Source organism: Leucopleurus acutus (assembly GCF_964270905.1).
Source record: "Leucopleurus acutus genome assembly, chromosome: 3".
NCBI lineage: Eukaryota > Metazoa > Chordata > Mammalia > Artiodactyla > Delphinidae > Leucopleurus > Leucopleurus acutus.
The window spans coordinates 49,852,921-49,871,852 of NC_139145.1; the positions used below are offsets into that span (position 1 = coordinate 49,852,921).

General features: G+C 53.2%; 1 protein-coding gene across 1 annotated transcript in view; it reads left to right on the forward strand.

Moving 5' to 3' along the window:
- The window catches only part of CAMK2A (calcium/calmodulin dependent protein kinase II alpha), a gene marked incomplete at both ends in the record, with an annotated part of 62,422 nt that overhangs the window by 10,824 nt on the left and 32,666 nt on the right, over positions 1 to 18,932 (forward strand). Inside the window, 2 exons of the mRNA XM_082835587.1 lie at positions 5,526 to 5,620; positions 13,599 to 13,658. Of these exons, the coding sequence (XP_082691713.1) occupies positions 5,526 to 5,620; positions 13,599 to 13,658 (155 nt within the window). The remainder of the gene's footprint in view (positions 1 to 5,525; positions 5,621 to 13,598; positions 13,659 to 18,932) is intronic.

Sequence of the window (18,932 nt, forward strand, 5' to 3'; positions counted from 1 at the left end):
CCTGTGTACCTTTTAGCCCCATGCCCACCCCACACCCCAAGTTGCAGATGAAGAATTTGATGCCCACGCTGGGCCGGACCCCTGCCCAAGACCTCCCAGCAGGGCTGAGAGCTGAGGTCTCATCCCTCCAGTGTCTATCTTACACACACACCCCTCCCAGCCCACATTCTGTGACCCTCTCCTAACATGGGTACTTACCCAGGGTGACGCACGTGTGCTTTGTCACACCCAGAGCCTCTTGACATCACATACACAAGGGCATTGATGGGCTGCTGACACACACCTGTGGGCAGACACCCCCCCCGCCCCAAACACTTTGCACCCAGGAACGCTGTCACAGGCACTCCCAGTACCCCCCATGGACATCCCCCACTCACGTAGGGCCCTCGCTTGCAGGCCTTATCCCTTCTTCTTGGGACCCCTGGTCTCTCCCTCCCACCCTGCCCTCCCCACCTTGGCCTCCTCCCCTTTTCCACCCTGTCCTGTTTCCAGGCTCCTACCCACCCACCCACTGGCCACCTGCTCAGCTCAGGGCCGTGGGAGGAGTGGGTTGGCTCTTCCTTTTGCCAAGGCTGCTGGGCTGTGGCCACTGGCTCATGCGGGACGAGAATGCAGAAACATGCCTTTTTTAAACAAAAGATAAAAAAGAGAGGAAGTTAGGGCTGCGAGCTTGCTGCCCACACTCTCATTTTGCTGCAGATTCTCCTCTGCCCCTCCTCTCCCTGATCCCCAGCACCGGGACAGGCAGGGAGGAGCCCTTCCACTTGTGGATGGAGACCTGAGGCTGTGTGGGTAGAAAGAGGGGCTCCTTGGCCCAGACCCTTTCCTCGCCCCATTCAGGCATTTGTGTACCTGGCACTGTGCCCAGTGTTTTGCATGTGTTACCTCCCTTAACCTCCCCAACAAACCCAGGAAGGAGATATTATTATAGACCGCATTTTATAGGAGGAAACAGACAGTTGAAAGGCCAAGTTCAATATCACACAGTCGGGGCTCAGTCACGATCGGATCACAGGGCTTTGTGAGCCCAGAGCCCCTGCTTTTTAGGGTCACACTCTCTTGCCTTTGGTGGAGTCAGAAGAACAAGGGCAGGTGACCTGGATTCTCTTCACAGCCTCGAGAGGATTATGCCTGCTCCTTTAAGGCTTCAGTTTCCTGATCTGTGAAATAGGGGATCATAATTCCAACTTCACAGGGTTGCTGTGAGGGCCAAGGAGCTCAGTGGTGAATGTGCATTTGAAGGGAGGACATCTTCTGGGTATGTGAGAGGCTGGTGTTCTCTGGGTCAGTAGCCCTGAACTGGATTTGATAAACTCCTCGCTCTGAGAATCTGCTAAAAGCTATGCATTCTTGCCCCAGAAAAAAATGCATATGCCTACGTTCAGAGACACAGAGTTCCTGCCGCTGCTCCGCCCTTGGCCCGGACCCCTAGTTAGAGCCTGGGATTTACACAAATCTTGGTGCTGTGTTTTGAGGAGGAAGTTCAGCAAGCGTGCCTTCTCTTGTTTTATAGACATGGCTCTTAGGTCCTCAGCTCCTGGGGCAGAGCCCAGGGTCATAGAGCCTCTTGAGCCTCTCTGCACAGAGCCCCATGTGATGGCCCATCAATGCTGATTTCTAGGGGGACCAGGCATTTAGCAGGACTTCCCCAGAAGGCGGGCAGGGCAGTGCCAAGCTGGCTGGGAAGCAATCACTTGGGCAGCCTGTTAACTGAAAATACTGATTTCTGGGCCTGCATCTGAAGGTTCTGATTTGGTAGGTCTGGGAGATGCCTTGGAATATGTTTTTTTGTTTGTTTTTTTGAAATTTATTTTTGGCTGCATTGGGTCTTCGTGGCTGCGTGCGAGCTTTCTCTAGTTGCCGCGAGCGGGGACTACTCTTTGTTGTGGTGCGTGGACTTCTCATTGCGGTGGCTTCTCTTGCTGCAGAGCACGGGCTCTAGGCGTGTGGGCTTCAGTAGTTGTGGCATGTGGGCTCAGTAGCTGTGGCTCGCGGCTCTAGAGCGCAGGCTCGGTAGTTGTGGCTCACGGGCTTAGTTGCTCCACGGCATGTGGGATCTTCCTGGACCAGGGCTCGAACCCGTGTCCCCTGCATTGGCAGGTGGATTCTTAACCACTGCACCACCAGGGAAGTCCGGGAATCTTTTAAAAAGAGATGGCGCATTGGTTAAGAATCCGCCTGCCAATGCAGGGGACACAAGTTCGAGCCCTGGTCCGGGAAGATCCCACATGCCACGGAGCAACAAAGCCCGTGCGCCCCAACTACCGAGCCTGCGCTCTACAGCCGCGAGCCACAGCTACTGAGCCCACGCACAGCAACTGCTGAAGCCCGTACGCCTAGAGCCCATGCTCTGCAGCAAGAGAAGCCACCACAATGAGAAGCCCACACACCGCAACGAAGAGTAGCCCCTGCTCGCCACAACTAGAGAAAGTCCGCACGCAGCCACGAAGACCCAATGCAGCAAAAAAAAAAAAAAAAAAGATTCCCAAGGCATTCTGAAACAGCCAGTTTGATAACCATCGATCTAATGTCTTTATCTAGAATGGAGTTTTGTTTCTCTAGTGAAGAAATTATATTTCTCCCTCCCTGCCTCACATCCTCCCTTTCTCCCTCACTCTATCCATCCATCCCTCCATCCAAGTTAATTAAACTCCAACTCTGGCCCAAGCATGAGCTAGATGCTGGTGAGTGAGACAAGCCCTCCTTCTCTGCTCCTCCTCTCCCTGGAGTTCGCAAAACCTTTCCCAGAAGTGACCCCTTGAAACATTTTCTCTCCTGGGGCTTCTGAGAATCATGGCCTCCCACTGGGCAGAAACCTCCCTGTTTGGGTAGGGTGGGCACCTTTGAGAGACCAGTGTGCGCCCCTTCCTCAGATGCCTGTTCCTATTCCTAAAACCCCAGACTGAAATCTTCTCCCCGTCTCATTTCAGAACCTCTCACCTAAATGTGCCTCCTGTTCCTATAGTAACATTTATGGAGGCCCTGTTGGTAGGTAGCATTGGGTACCTGTGCATGGGTGTGGAGAACATTCCAGTCCTGGCCCTCAGGAACCCTCCGTCTGGTGGACAGACAAGCTGAATGAGCAAGCCCAGTCCTAGGCTAGATGGGGAGGTGTGGGGTGCTCTGGGAGCACAAACAACGGGACGTGTCGCCAGGAGGCTTCTCAGGGAGGGGCACCCGGTCTGCTGCTCTCTCCAGGTGGAGGACAGGCAGGGCTGCACACCCCACGGACGGTCTGTTGCTGTGCCCATGAATTCTGGCCTTCCTCAGCTTTCCTACGAGGTCATATTTCCTGGTCTCTAGCCCTCCTCCCAGATCTTTCTTACTTATCCTTCGCCACAGTTTCCCACCCATTCCCTTCATGCTGCCCGGACACGAAGAAGCCAGTGACACAACGCCCAGGGGTGTGTGTAGGGCAAGCACCTCCGCCAGCCTGCGGGCTTTCCCGGTGCCTGCCAGCATCCGCCCCAGCTCCCATCAGCCTCATTTTTGTGGCTTGGACCTGCCTGTGTGCTTAAGAGAGGGGATCAAAGTTTGGAGGATATGGTGGGGTGAGGCCATTTCAGGAACCTGGGCATTCAGGCCAGCAAGCGGCAGGCTCCCTGGGTGGAAGAGAAGCCAAAAACCTGGGGGAGGAAATACCTGAGTTCTAGACATGACATGGCCTGTGTGACCTTGAGCAATCAATCTACCCTGAGCTACACTGAAGCTCAAAATCTTGGGCTCCGCCTCAGACTTAAGGAATCAGAATCTGCCTTTTAAACAAGATGCCTGGGTAATTCATATGCACATTAAAACTGGGGAAGGCTGCCCAGGAGACTTGCTTCTTGACATTAGCCGGTGGTTAAGGTGGTAATGGTGGTGACCACAGGTAGCGTCTGGCCCCTTAGGGGGCCTCCTCTGTGATGTGAAGGAGCTGGACCAGCTGACCTTTGTGGTGGAGGGTATAACATGGCACCTAGATGACGGATCTAGCCCTCAAACTAGTTTTGTTTGGCAAAATACTGTGTTTAAATTTTTTGGAATAAGGTACCAGTATTTAAAAATTGGGAAATGTCACGAAAATACCCAGACTTCCAGTTTTTCTCGAAAAATCAAACAATCTGGGAAATGGGCCACATTCCACATGGCAACAATGTCTTCTATGAGCAGTGAAACCCACAGCCCTTGCTCCAAGTTCTCCCAGCCACGAATACGTTGAAGATAAAAACCCAGGAGTCTCTTAAAACATGAAAAACTGCTCAGCTTTGCTCTTGATATGAAAATTCCAAATCAAATCTGCACTGAGTCACCACGTTCCACATCTCACTAGCAAAGATATGAAAGTTTGATAACACGTTGTGTTGACAAGGGTGGAGGAAAATGGTCCCCTCACATCCTAGTACGAAAGTAAGTTGGTACACCTCTAAGATGGATCATCTCTCATTATCTATCAGAATTACCACACAACACCTACCCTTTGACCAAATAATACCAGTTCTAGAAGTTTAGTCGAAAACACTTGTACACATGGGAAATGTAACTGTAATGCACGCATACAAGGTTAGTCATTGCAGCACTGTTTGTAATAGCTATAGATCGCAAGTAACCTAATTGCCCATCGACAGGGGACTGGCTAGGTAAGTTATAGGACAGCCACATGATTAAATGAGGAACTCTTTTTTTAAAAAACATTTATTTATTTTTAAATTTTTATTGGAGTAGAGTTGATTTACAATAGGAACTCTTTATGTTATAATACAGAAGGAGGATCTCTAAAAAATTTCTGGGGTTTCCCTGGTGGCGCAGTCATTGAGAGTCTGCCTGCCGATGCAGGGGACACGAGTTTGTGCCCTGGTCCGGGAAGATCCCACATGCCGCGTTGCGGCTGGGCCCGTGAACAATGGCTGCTGAGCCTGCGCATCCTGCGTGTCCGGAGCCTGTGCTCCGCGGCGGGAGAGGTCACGGCAGTGAGAGGCCCGCATACCGCCAAAAAAAAAAAAAAAAATTTCTGAAAAAGAGGAGAATGTAGAACAGCACGCAAGGTCCAGTATCCAGTATTGGGGAGAGTATCTGTGGAAAGATGCTCTGGTAACACTGGCCATCTCTTGGGAGGGGACTTTGGAGACTAGTGTACAGGGATGGGGAGGACTCTTTTAACTATCTACACTTTTGTACCTTTTGAACTTTGAACCATGTCAATGTGTTACCTACTCAAAGAATAAAAAACTGAAAATTTCCAGGGACCTAGATTCTGTGATTCTAACACTGCATGATTCTAATGTTTTAGAATTTGGTGAACCTAACTTATTAGGACTCTACAAGTCTCATGTCTCATGAGGCCAAGCTCCTAAAGATTTACTACCAGTGGTTCGCCTGGGTCTCCGGGCCTGCTCCGTCCCTGAATCGGGCCCCAGCAGCCCCTACGAGCCCAAGCAGCACTGAGTGAGGGCTCCCTCCCAGCACGGTGTAGCTGCAGGAACTGTGGTGTCTCGGGAACGCAGCCCTTGGGCCCTCCCTCACCCTCTTTGCCTTCTCTGTCCTAGGGGAGCCTTCTCAGTGGTGCGCAGGTGTGTGAAGGTGCTGGCTGGCCAGGAATATGCTGCCAAGATCATCAACACTAAGAAGCTCTCGGCCAGAGGTAGGCGGTGGATCTGTGCCTGGCCTGCCCTCCGGGGCTCTCCTCCCTTCAGCCCTCCCTCTACCCCTTGGGTTAGAACCAGGATCTGGGTCTGTCCGCCTGGATGTTGCTGCTGTCAGAGGTGGGGGCTCTTCTTCCTGTGGGTATGATGAGAATAGACACCTCCATATTCCTTCCTTAGAGGGTCTGGGCTGGAGGCCACACCCTCTCCCACAAGCCAGGCCCTCTGCCCCTCATCCACCCGTGCAGGTAAAGACTAAGGTGCTAGGTAGGCCTTCCTTTCCCTGCTTTTCTGCCGCTTGCCTCCATTCTCACCGCCAGACCTCTGTACCTACCTTTCTCTCTACCTGGATGCTCTTACCTGGCTCCTTACAAGGATAGCTCTTTCTCAACCTTCAGGTCTCAGTTCAATGTCACATCCTTTGAGAGACTTCCCTGACCCCCAGGCCTGAGGGGGACTTCCCCATTTTATATCTCTCATTACTGTTTCCTCTCTTTGTGGCTTTCTATCAACCTGGAGCTATCCCACTGACTGGCTTGGTGCCTTGTTTAATATCTATGTTCCCTCACGACCATAAACACCAAGAAGGTGGGAGTGGGTCTCATTCCCTACATACGCCCAGCACCTAGGACGGCGCCCGACGCGTCTGGGGGCTCAACCAGTGTCCCGTGAACTCCAAGTGCACTCGGCTTCAACCAAACCAGTCCACCCTCTGGTCCCTATATACTCCCTTGGACAGTGGCTTCCAAGCCTGGAATCCCCTGGAGAGCTTCAAACACTCCTGATGCCTGGATCCCGCAGGTTGCGATTTAATTAGTCTGGGCTGCGACTTGGGTTTTGGAAATGATCCCCAGGTAATTCTAATTAGGAAGTGGTCCTAAACCAGTAACATCAGCATCACCAGGAGACTGTTAGGAATGCAAATTCATGAATCCAGATATAAGGAATCAGAACCGCATTTTTTTTGGTTTTGTTTTGTTTTTTGTTTGGTTTTTTTGCGGTATGCGGGCCTCTCACCGCCACGGACCCCACCCCGCTGTGGAGCACAGGCTCCGGACGTGCAGGCCCAGCGGCCATGGCTCACGGGCACAGCCGCTCCGTGGCATGTGGGATCCTCCCGGACCGGGGCACGAACCCGTGTCCCCCGCATCGGCAGGCGGACTCCCAACCACTGCGCCACCAGGGAAGCCCCAGAACCGCATTTTAACAAGACACTGGTGATTTGTATGGACGTTAAAACTTGGAACGCCTGCACAGAAGCTTTGCTTCTTGCCCTTAGCATGTGGTTAGGGCGGTAATGGTGGTGACCATAGTCAGCGCATTGGGGAGGATTATCTTCAAAGATCTCCGCGCTAGGGCTTCCCTGGTGGCGCAGTGGTTGAGGGTCCGCCTGCTGATGCAGGGGACATGGGTTCGTGCCCCGGTCCGGGAAGATCCCACATGCCGCGGAGCGGCTGGGCCCGTGAGCCATGGCCGCTGAGCCTGCGCGTCCCGAGCCTGTGCTCTGCAACGGGAGAGGCCACAACGGTGAGAGGCCCACGTACCGGAAAAAAAAGATCTCCGCTCTGAATGGTGGGTCTTTGCTGCCTTGGGGACCCCCAGTGGGTGGAGGACGTTGTGTTGGGTGAGGCGGGTACAGGTGCGGTCTGTGCAGCCCATGGCTTGTGCAGTGTGGAAGACATCGTGTGAGGGATTGGTGAAGTGTCCAGGTGTTTGCCTGGCATAGTGGCAGCTGTGTCTGGGCCAGGGCCCAGCAGGTGTGGATTTCACAGAGGCTGGCACAGGATGCCCATTGTCCCCCGCAGGCCTCCCAGCATGTTCCGTGTTGGACTGTGTGCTGCTGCCTTTCATCTCTCTGGCTCAGTGTTGCTGGGAGCCCAGTGCTTTCTCCTAGTTACTGAACCCCCCCCCATAGGCAGACCAGTGTCCTTCAGGGAGGAGAGGCTGGGCTGGGGGTGGGGGTGCTGCTCTGAAGACCAGGGCCCGCCGTGCCACACAGTCCACATGAATGCTGGCGTGGAAGGGCGAGACCTGTGGAAGGTTGAGGGCCAGAGCCGGGGGCAGGGAGCCAGGGCTGGCAGGAAGGCCAGTAGGAGGGCTGCCTCACCCAATTGCTGGGACTTGCCTTGCCGTTGCTGTGTGACTAGTGGCTGTCTGGTGCCCTCTCTGTGCTTTACATCACTATTGATCAAGGGAGATGTCCCAATCCCTGAGATACAGAGGGGGCGGGACTAGAGCCACGACTTGGGGTGATTGGTTGGGTTGCCCCCAAAATGAGGGAGGGTCAGAAACCAAGGTCTTGGGACTTCCCTGGTGGTCCAGTGGTTAAGGCACTCCTGCCTTCCAATGCAGGGGGTGCAGGTTCAGTCCCCGGTAGGGGAGCTAAGATCCCACATGCCTTGTGGCCAAAAAACCAAAATATAAAAAAGAAGCAATATTGTAACAAATTCAATACAGACTTTAAAAATGTTCCACATCAAAAACATCTCAAAAAAAAAAAAAAGAAAAGAAAGAAACCAAGGTCCTCCTTGGATTCTGGGGAATCTTGGGCCAGTTCACCACATTCTCAGAGCCACATCCACACAAGCACACGACAGAAAGAGACAGATGCATATGGGGGGCATGGAGGGAGCATTGCCTATTTTCTGGAAGGTGACTAAGCGTTCCAGGGACAGTGCAGACTCTGGGCTGTGCAGTAACTGCCCCCTCTCTGGATTTGAGGGGCCTATGAGCTCCTGGGAGGAAGGCGCTCAGGCCTAGGTGAATGTGAAGGGTGGGAGTGGGGAGCTTCTGAGAGAACCTTCCCAAAGAAGTCTGCCAACTGCCAACGCGTTTCTCCCCAGCAGGAGATGAGGGGCAGAGCTTCTTTTAGCAGGTTTCTTTGTTTGCCGCTCACAGTGCCTGGGGTGGGGACTGGTTTGATGCTGAATATTTGCCAACACGTTCCAAGCTTCTCCTGCTGGCACTCCCCCCACCCCCCCCACCCCCGTGACTTTGGCAGTTCCCAGAGCGGGGGCATGCCCCCGTGGGGTGTCGGTTCACTCCCCAGGGAGCTGTGTCTTCCTCTTCTCCACGGGGTCAGCCTCTTCTATCAAGCGTTTCCCAAACCCCGGAGAGAATTTTTGTGTCTATTTTTAAACTACTCTTTTATATAAAATGCTCATAGTATAAACAATTCGAGGAAGCCATAAAGACATGAAATGAAGGTAAAAATATTTTCCTGTCCCAGTCCCTGCCAAATCCCCCTGGGGGCCTTTTGAAAAATACAGCTGCCCCAGTTCCACCCCTGAGGGTGTGGGATTCAGGAGGTGAGGCCCAAGCTCTTGCATTTAAAAAGTCCTAAAAAAATAAAAATAAAAATAAAAAAATTAAAAAAAAAAAGTCCTGTCAGCAGTGACAACAGCCAGTACATGCTCAGCGCCAGCTCCCTGCCAGGGGCTCTGGAAGCTTCCTAGGTATAGCCTCGCCAGGCAGGCACACACAGAATTCATCAACGTTTTAGGGCACGCTGGGCAAGCGGATGTGGCTGGTGCCGCCAGAGGTGACTGGCCCTCATACAGCGACCTCCGTTAGCCCCACTGTCCACCTGAGCGCTGAGGGGTCACTTCCTCGGCTCCCTGGCCATCAGTCCCAGGACACTGGGTGGGAAGCACGGGGTGAGATCATTCAGGCTGCCTCTGAGCTTCAGGTTCATGCAAGGGAGCCTTCGAAGAGGCAGTAAGACACGTCTTTCCGGTCTCTCTCATCTCCTTCCCCACCCCTGCCCAGGACTCCTGGCCCTCGGGATTATTTCTCCAACCTCCTAGGATCTGGAGGCTTGTTGAAGACCTGTGGGGGGAGGGGACATTTTCTGTTCTGAGACTCAGAGGTCTATTTTCTGCCCTGGTTCCTGTGCCTCTAGCCAGAATCCCGCTGCCCACCTGCCTGCTAGAGCCCACCCCCTCTGCAGGCAGAGCCCTCAGGCTGCCTGACTGCACTTCCCGGGGCTCTGCTTTGCCCCGCTCTGCCCTGCTGGTACTGTCTGGCCCCAGGAACCTCTCCCCAGAGTTTCCACCCACCTGCTGCCTGCCGAGCTCTGGGCAGGGCTGGCCCCCTTAACCCCAATATCTTGCCCCCAGGCCTGCCCCAAGGGACAGAGGGAGAAGCTTCACAAAGCATTTATCATAATGGGCATTGGGGGCAAGTCTTCCTGGTACCCAGGCAGGAGGCTGCAGACTAGCTTCTCTCAGACCCCTCACCGTCATGGGCCTCTACTGCGCTGGATGGATTAATTTATCAATTATGAGAATGGGAGGCAATATAGTACAGTAATTATGAACATGGGTTGAAATCACAGCTCTGCCACTTCTTGGCTATGGGAACTTGGACAAGCTGCTGTGTGGCTCTAGGCCCTGGGAACAAGGCAGAGACCCACAGACAAGGTCTTGCTCTCATTGCACCTGTTTTCTACAGGAGGGAGACTGAAAAGAACATTAAACACACAAGTAAGCTGGGTAATTTCAGGTAGCAATGAGTGTTACAAAGAAAATAAGACAGGGTAATGGGGAAGTGATAGGGCTGGAGGGACATTCAGAAAAGGCAGCCGGGGAAGCTCTCTGAGGAGGTGACATTGTGCTGGGACCTGCCTGAAAAGGAGGCAGCCATGAGAAGACCCAGGAGAAGAGTGTTCCAGGCAGAGGGCGCATCAGGTGCAAAGGCCCTGAGGTGGGAAGGGGCTTGCAGTGCCTGAGGCCGCAAAGGAGGCCAGTGTGGCTGGAGCTTCAAGGCCAAGATGAGGTCGGACCCAGCACCCAGCAGTCTTCCTGGATGTGGTGAGGAGTTTGGATTGTATTATAAGTACATTAGGAAGCTGTTGGCAAGTTTGAAGTCAGTATCTAATTTATATTTTAATAAGAGGTCTGTGGCTGCCCAGGACTATTGGCTGGGGGTTGGGGGGAGTGTTCAGGAGTAGTTTCTCAGAGCTCTGAGTTGTAATAAGGCTTGATCACCTTGATGACCACCTTGATTTTGATAAAGAGACTGCTCCTTTAGCACTGGGCCTCAGTTTCCCCATCTGCCTAATGGAGCAAGGCCTCAGAGGTCAAGAGGAACTCAGTCCCTACGTTTCTTGAGGTTCCCTACATATTAGAAAATGAAAACATTTCAGAGTTACAAAAGTTATTGTATAAAGTACATGTTTACATTCAACAAATTAATGATTTTAGCGCTGAAATTTGCAATGCAGTGTAATTGTACTATGCACAAGATGATTACAAGATTTATAAAAAGAATTAGTCCCTAGCTTTTCCAGCAGTGAGGTCTGGTAACCAGGCACATTTTCTTTTTTTAAAAAATAAATTTATTTATTTATTTATTTTTGGCTGCATTGGGTCTTCGTTGCTGTGCGCGGGCTTTCCCTAGTTGCGGCGAGCGGGGGCTACTCTTCGATGCGGTGCGCGGGCCTCTCATTGCAGTGGCTTCTCTTGCTGCAGAGCACGGGCTCTAGGCTCGTGGGCTTCAGTAGTTGTGGCTCGCGGGCTCCAGAGCACAGGCTCAGTAGTTTTGGCGCACGGACTTAGCTGCTCCACAGCATGTGGGATCTTCCCAGGCCATGGCTCGAACCCGTGTCCCCTGCTTTGGCAGGCGGATTCTTAACCACTGAGCCACCAGGGAAGTCCCCAGGCACACATTTGAAGCTGTGTGACGAACGTTTTCTTCTTTCAATCCTGTCAGTGTAGCTCTGCTCCCCGGTGACCTCACGTGGAGAAAAACATCAGAATTCTGGATTTAGATCCTTTATCCCTTGAATGTGTAGCCTGGGTCAGGAGGCCCCCAGACCCCACTGATAGGCCCCACTTTGAGCTGCCTGGTTTCTGGTTCTGCTGGGGATGGGTGGGTGGGGGGCAGGGTTTGGAGCTGGGGAGGGTCCAGCCTTCCTCAGCTCAGGGATGGACCTTGACCAGCCCTGGATGGAGATCCCCCTCCTTTGCCTGGGAATCAGCATTCCTCCTCCCGCCCTGGAGGATATGGAAGGATGCAGAGAGGGAAGAGGAACCAGGGGATACCCCTAAGCCTGGACCAGCCTCCCCTCCCCTAGCCTGTAGCCGCCTTTAGCTGGGGAGTGGAGCTTCCACTCTATGGAAGAAGGATTGGTCTTAATTGCTTTGCTGATGGAAAAGCCACATGTTAGTATTGATCTTGGTTTCTGCAGCCCTTGGAGGACGGCTGGTGATTCCTCTAATGGAGGAGGAAGGGGAGAGGGAAGCTGGCTGCCTGGAGACAGGGCTGGGACTTTCTCCATCCTCATCATCCTCCCTGGTGCCCACCTGCTTTGGAGGGGCCATTCAGAGACAGGAGTTCTAGTCCTGGCTCCGCTTCTGAGTGTCTGTGTGAGTTCCCTCCTCTGGGCCTCAATTTTCCCATTCGGGAATAGGGGGCAGGTGGAGGAGGTGGTGATGAGTCAGGGTGTGGAAAATGGGACAGCACCGGGTTGTTTGTTGTTGTTTTGTTTTGTTTTTTTGCCGTGACACACGGCTTGCGGGATCTCAGTTCTCTGACCAGGGACTGAACCTGGGCCACGGCAGTGAAGGCCCGGAATCCTAACCACCAGGCCACCAGGGAACTCCCTGACTTAAGGTTTTAAAGCTTACGCCTGGAGCCTGACTGCCTGAGTACAAAGCGTGCGGCCACTGCTCACCACAGTGTGGCCTTGGGCCAGATACTTAATGTCTCTGAACCTCTGTTCCCTCCTCTGTAAAGCCAGCACAGTGGTAGCACCATCCTCAGAGGACTGTCATGAGGGCTTACATAGTCTACATTTGCAACTGGCTCCTTTTATATACTGTTTTGTTTTTTAAAATTAAGGCATTAAATACCAAATTGGAGAAAAGCACCAAAAAGGAAATTGCAAAACGCTTAAAATGGGGACAGTGATGCCCATCGCCCAGGGCTGTTGGGAGGACTGAGTGGGGTCACGGGTGTGCTTGCACTCAGCAGCCTCGGTATCAGAGACCACAGGTGCAGACCCCAAGCAAGGCCTCTCTCCCAGGTGGGCAGGGAAATCCAGGGGATTTGGACAAAAGTCCTGAGAAGCAGGTGGGAGATCTCTGAGTAAGCCCTGAGGCTGCCATGGCCAAGTTCTACCTGCAGATTCTTTGGGGCTCTCTGTGTCCCTGGTCCCAACTCCTCTCACGGGAGGCGGCTTCTGTGAATTAATATGGCCCTTCTCCTGCAGAGAATTCCCACTCCCTTAGAAAGTTTCGTTCATTCAGTCGTTTGTTCTTTCATTCAGTTATTTCTTGAGCACCTACTATGGGCCAGGCATTTGGGTAGATGCCACAGGCACAACAGAGACCAAGTCCTCGTCCTCAAGGACAGCGATCTCCCTGAGACAGAATGGGACGTGCTGTCCAGGGGCCCCGAGAGCACAGAGGAGGAGCCCCTACCAGCTGGTAGTCAGGGCAGGCTGCCAGGAAAGGGCGACATCGAAGGATGGGTAGGAGTGAATGACAGCCGGTGAGGAACAGGTGGGAGGCCGAGAGGGAGCTTTCCAAGCTGAGAGAACCGCGTGTGCGAAGGCTCCAGAGTGGGAGGGCTGAGCAGCGCGTGCCTGGAGAGGTGAAGTTCAGCAGTTCAGTCCGTCTGGGGTGTAGTGTGAGGGGCAGGGCTGGAGGAGGGGCAGCTGGAGCCTGTTGTGGGAGTGGGGATGTTCCAGGCTGCCTGGAGCTTGGCTCTGATACAGGAAAGAGATGCCCCTCGTTTGAGAGCCCTGAAAGCCAAGGGAGGGGAAGGGACTTCTGCGTCACTGCAAACCCAGCCTCCCTCCCTTTCGCTGCAGCCCACTGCCTTCCTGGAGGACACAGAGGCTCTGCCCAAAAGGCAGGCGAGCTTGCCCGGGGCCCAGGTGCTGCCCTGGAAGGTGGAGGCTGTGAGGAGGGAGAGATGGGATGGGTGGAGGCTCCTCCCTCACCTGGACTCACCTGGGCATCTGTGTTTCAGACCACCAGAAGCTGGAGCGTGAAGCCCGCATCTGCCGCCTGCTGAAGCACCCCAACATTGGTGAGCATGGGGGATGGGTGAGGGGTACAGGTGGGGCCTGGCCCAGCTCCCCTGCCTGCCCTGGTAGGTGTTTGTTGAGGGGAGCGGGTAGCTGCTCTCTTCTCGGGGACTGAGGCGATAGAGGTGGGAAAGGGTGTGTCTTGGTTTCCGCACTCCTCGGAGAGCAGCTTGGTTGGGGGGGGAAGGTGAAGAAGGGGGCCTTCCTCCCAGCCCACGCTGCCGGCAGCCTCCTTCAGAAAAGCTGTTTCAGGAAAACTCCCCAAGCTCTGAGAGAGACGAAAATAGGCCAAGCTTGGCCTTGACCGGTGCAGCCCACTCCCCAAACCTACCCCCACGCTGAGTCAGCCTGGCTCCGTGGCCCTGCCCACCTGCATAGACCTGCAGCGCCGGCCTCTCCGAGGCCAGCCCCAACGCGGCCCCTGCCCAGGGTGGACTGAACACAGGCTGCATGGAGCGGCTGAGCCCAGGGCGGGCAGGATGGCGCTGAAAGAGCACATCGCTACCTGACCTCCCCTCCCCCACCCCTGCACAACTTGGGGGCTGCGTCCCAGCCTGGCAGCGTTCTGAGTCATGGAGGGGAGGGAGTGCAGAGTCTAGATATAGTTCTGTCAGGGAATGGCTGTGTGACTTTGGGTAGGAGCACTACCCTCTCTGAGCCACTTCTCCCATCTTCACGAGGAGGGGACTGTCTGGACCAGCTGGGCATCTTGTTAAAAGGTAGATTCTGGTTGAGTGGGTCTGGATGGGGCCTGAGGTTTTGCATTCCTAACACACTGCAAGGTGATGCCACGGCTGCTGGCTTACCAACCACACTTGAGGAACAAGGTCTAGGTGCTCTGTAAGGAGCATTCCAGCTCTGACAGCTACCAAGCCTTCTCCCTCAGGAGGCAAGCATCTCTCTATGTCCAGGGCCCCAAGGGTTAACTTCCCTGATGAAGAGAAGCATCTCCATCTGCTATTTATACCCAGAAGGCACCTCCCCTTTCCCAGGGCCTGGGAAAAGGAGCAGAGCTGTACACACAGCAGCTAGAGGTTCCAGGGCTAGAATCAGAGAAGGGGTGGCAAGGTGGCTGGTGGGGAGCAACCCTGGTTGGATCCTGGCCCCTGACCTGTTTATGACCGTGGGCAGCTCCTACCCTCTCTGGGCCTCCAGCTCCCCAACTGTACAATGGAGGGGGTCATGAGTGGTCTCTGACTATATAATCCCATGGTGCTTAGAAAGGCCATCAGTCCTGGAGGAAGGAGGTGGGGAGTGTGTGTGTATGCGCGCACGCGTGCGCCAGTACACAGTTGCAGCTGTCTCAGGTCAACGCTGCCTCCTCCTTCGCCCGCTCATTCCCAGCTCTAAAGGGGAGGAGTAAGTTATGGGCTCTGGGGCTGACAGACTGCAGCTCAAATCCTGGGTTTGCTGCTTAATTGCTGTGTGATCCATGACATGTTGTTTAACTGCTCTGAAGCTCAATTTTCTCATCTGGAAAATGGAAATGATACATAGCTTGTAGGATTATGATGATCACATAGAGCATAGTACAATAACAACCCCCCGTAAGTGCTTTATTATCATTAAGCTGCTCCACTTTTTCTCAGCCTATACCCTCCCACAGAGCAACCTTACCTGGAGTCTTGCCTCTTGCCTAAATCTTCATATGATTCTCATTCCTTTGAGCCATGAAGATTTTGAGTCGTCAGTTTGGGGCATTATATATAACACAGTGGTTTAGAGAATGGAGTTTGTAGTCAGACACACCTGGATTCAAATCCCAGCTCTGCCTTTTTAAAAATTTATTTATTTTATTTATTTATTTTTGGCTGCGTTGGGTCTTCGTTGCTGTGTGCGGGCTTCCTCTAGTTGTGGTGCTCTTTGTTGTGGTGCACGGGCTTCTTATTGCAGTGGCTTCTCTTGTTGCAGTGCACGGGCTCTAGGCGCACGGGCTTCAGTAGTTGCAGCACGTGGGCTCAGTAGTTGTGGCTCATGGGCTCTAGAGCACAGGCTCAGTAGTTGTGGCGCACGGACTTCGTTGCTCCGTGGCATGTGGGATCTTCCCGGACCAGGGCTCGAACCCGTGTCCCCTGCATTGGCAGGCGGATTCTTAACCACTGCACCACCAGGGAAGTCCCCCAGCTCTACCTTTTATATGGTGTTTGAATTTGGGCAGGCTATGAAGCTCTCAGACTCAGTACCCTTCTCTGTGAAATGAGGATAATCATGCCACTCACTTTCTAGAACTGTTGTGAGGGTTAAGTGAGATGTTGTGAGTCAAGCACTTAGCACAAGCCTGGCAGGTGGTAAAATCTCAGAAATGGCAGCTGTCATCTTCATCATCGTCACTGAGTCATTTACTCCATTTGTTCACCTGATGTCAAGGGCATCCGAGGCCCCACCATGTGCCAAGGCCTCTGCTAGTCTCTGAGGATGTGCGGAAGAAATGAGGATGGGGGCGATTGCCCTGGCGGTCCAGTGGTTAGGAATCCTTGCATCCACTGCAGGGGTTCCGGGTTCAATCCCTGGTCAGGGAACTAAGATCCTGCAAGCCGTGTGGTGCAGCCAAAGGGAAAAAAAAAAAAAAAAGAAATGGTGGGGAGGGGGTGGGGGTGGCTGATGGACAGGGACGTGGAGAGCAGAGCTGAGATCCAGAACAGGAAGACACTCAGAGGAACTTGAAGCTATTGTTAGGGCTGGAAGTGTCCTTGGAGGGTACCGCTTCCTGAGCCTCCAAGCATCTCAGTTCAAAGTAGATTGGAATCTGCCCAAAGAAGTGCAAAGAGGTCCAGATGTGGACGCAGAACCTGAGAAGTGGGTCCGTGCCCAGAGAAACTAGGCTGAGTCCTATTCAGGCTGCTTGGTGAGTCCAGCCAAGGTCACTGGCTGCTGCCTGTGTATGGCCACTGCCCAGCCACACACAGGGGACTAGGTCAGGGAGGTCCCTGGCTCAGCACAGGTGGGTCCAGCTGTGCTACGCACAAAGCATTTACCTCCTAGATCCTGCTTCGGGGAGGACAATACTCTATTCTCTGTACCATTAGCACCTGCTGTTGAGGCAGACCCGCCCCTGAACCCCAAAGGCCACCCCAGGGAGCAGGAGACAACATGAGAGTTTAGCAGGTGATTTGGGATGGCCAAGGGAAGTGAGGTTAGTCAGTGATGAAGATGATGATGTCTTCATTTATTAAGTTCTTCCTAGTGCCAGGCACTGTGTTGAGTGCTCTACGAGCATCACTGCATTAACTCCCCACACCAGTCCAGTGCAGTGGTATTAGCACTGCTGCTAGAAGAGGAGGCTCAGAGAGGTTATGTAATTTGCCCAAAGTTACACAACTTCTAAGAGGTGGAGCCGGAAGGCAAACCCAGAGAGTCTGACTGCAGAGCCCATGTTCTCAGTCCTTCTGTGACTATCAGGTGCTATCAGGAGTGTGCTGTTGGGGGGCGGGGCAGTGGCCAGGGGGTCAAATAGACCCTTCAGTTTCAAAGAAAACAATGGTAACTGTTGGAAATAGGACAGGAGTGTCAGAAGTTCATGAATCCAGCTACACAAATGAAAACTAGGTTACAGATTTGTTTGCTCTTTGACAAGCAGTGACAGCATAAATCAATGAGCACACACATGCCAGTCTCCCCACCAGGAGATGGGACTGTCACATAGGCCATGGCCCTTGAATCCTTGCCTCTCTTGGGCTCTGGGTTGAGTTTTCCCTGAGGACAGCTTCCATCCACGGGAGGCGAGGTTTTGTGTGTGAAAACAGCACTGAAATGAGGAGTCCTGTCTCCTGAGCTCTGAGCCGTGATGCAGCCATCTCTCGGGGATTGAAGCCAACTCCAGTATCATCCCGCAGGTGGAGGCCGGAATCCAGCCCATATCCCCCTCGCCTGGCTGAGCAGAGGGCCAGCCTTTTACAATCAGCACAAAGGCACCATCTGAGCTACAGGCAGCTCTGGATACGCCCCTCGCCCCCGCATTCTGTCCATTTCCCTGAGCCCTGAGGACCTTCTCTAAAATGGGCTGAGGCTCCTGGCCAGAGGGTAGATCTGGAACCCCAGTTTTCTTGGAGCTCCTCTGAAATGGCTGTTGACCCAGTTCTAAAAGCTCTTTTTGAGACGGTTCTGGATGTAGCTTGGCTTCTCAGAGCTTCTCACACTCAGGAAAGAGGAGTTAAAACACCTGAGCAGAGTAGACAGGAAGGAGTCTGCTGCCCAAGAATCCTCTTGGAGGAAAGGGTGTTTTTCAAAACTTTGCCCCACTACACTGTTAATGCAAGTTTATGGTAGATGAATGAGAAGACGAATAATTTTAGAGGCATCTCCTATAACCTCAGCATCTAGAGCTAACATTGATGATGTAGGCGTCCATGTAATATCTGATATCTGTACCTTCTCAAGTACATCTAAACATATTACCTCAGGTCAGGTTTCTTAGAAGCAGAGCCTGAGGCAAGGATTCAGGTGCGTGTGGTTTACTGAGGGTGTGCTCCCAGGGGAAGCCTGTAAGGGATGGGGTGAAGCAGGATGGAGGGAGGAGAGGGAACTGAGCAGAAACGTGGCCTCAGGTCAAGTCTAACTCTGACCTGGTCCCAGGTGGAGGGTGCAGTGGGGAGGCCTCTGGAACATAAACATCTGGAGTTGTCCCTCCTTGAGGAAAGGAGACTGGCCCTTTGCACAGACTCTGCCTCCCCACATTAGTCCATCATTGGCTGAAGGCTATAGGTAACCATGTGGGCAAGGTGGCTCCGTCAGCAGTGCGCTATTCTCCAGAGAAGGAGGGCAACTGTGAGTGGTAAGCCAACCCACTGCAGCTGCAGGACAGCTGCACCATCTTACTAAAGGGGGTCTGGGCAGGGCACCAATGTACAGTTGTCAGATTCTGCACTCAGAAAATACAGGATGCTCAGTTCAAAACACATACATTTCAAAAGTCAAGCCTATCTTTGCTTTGAAATGCATTAACAAATTGAAATAGGTTAAAGGATGAAGGGATAGATAGAAATATAATAAAGTAAGTATAATAAGACATTAATGATAGAACCCAGGTGATGGGTACTTGGGTATTCACTTGACTCTGTTTGAAATTGTTTTTTTTTTTTTTTTTTTTCTCTATGCGGGCCTCTCACTGTTGTGGCCTCTCCCATCGCGGAGCACAGGCTCCGGACGCGCAGGCTCAGCGGCCATGGCTCACGGGCCCAGCCGCCATGCGGCATGTGAGATCTTCCCGGACCGGGGCACGAACCCGTGTCCCCTGCATCGGCAGGCGGACTCTCAACCACTGGGCCACCAGGGAAGCC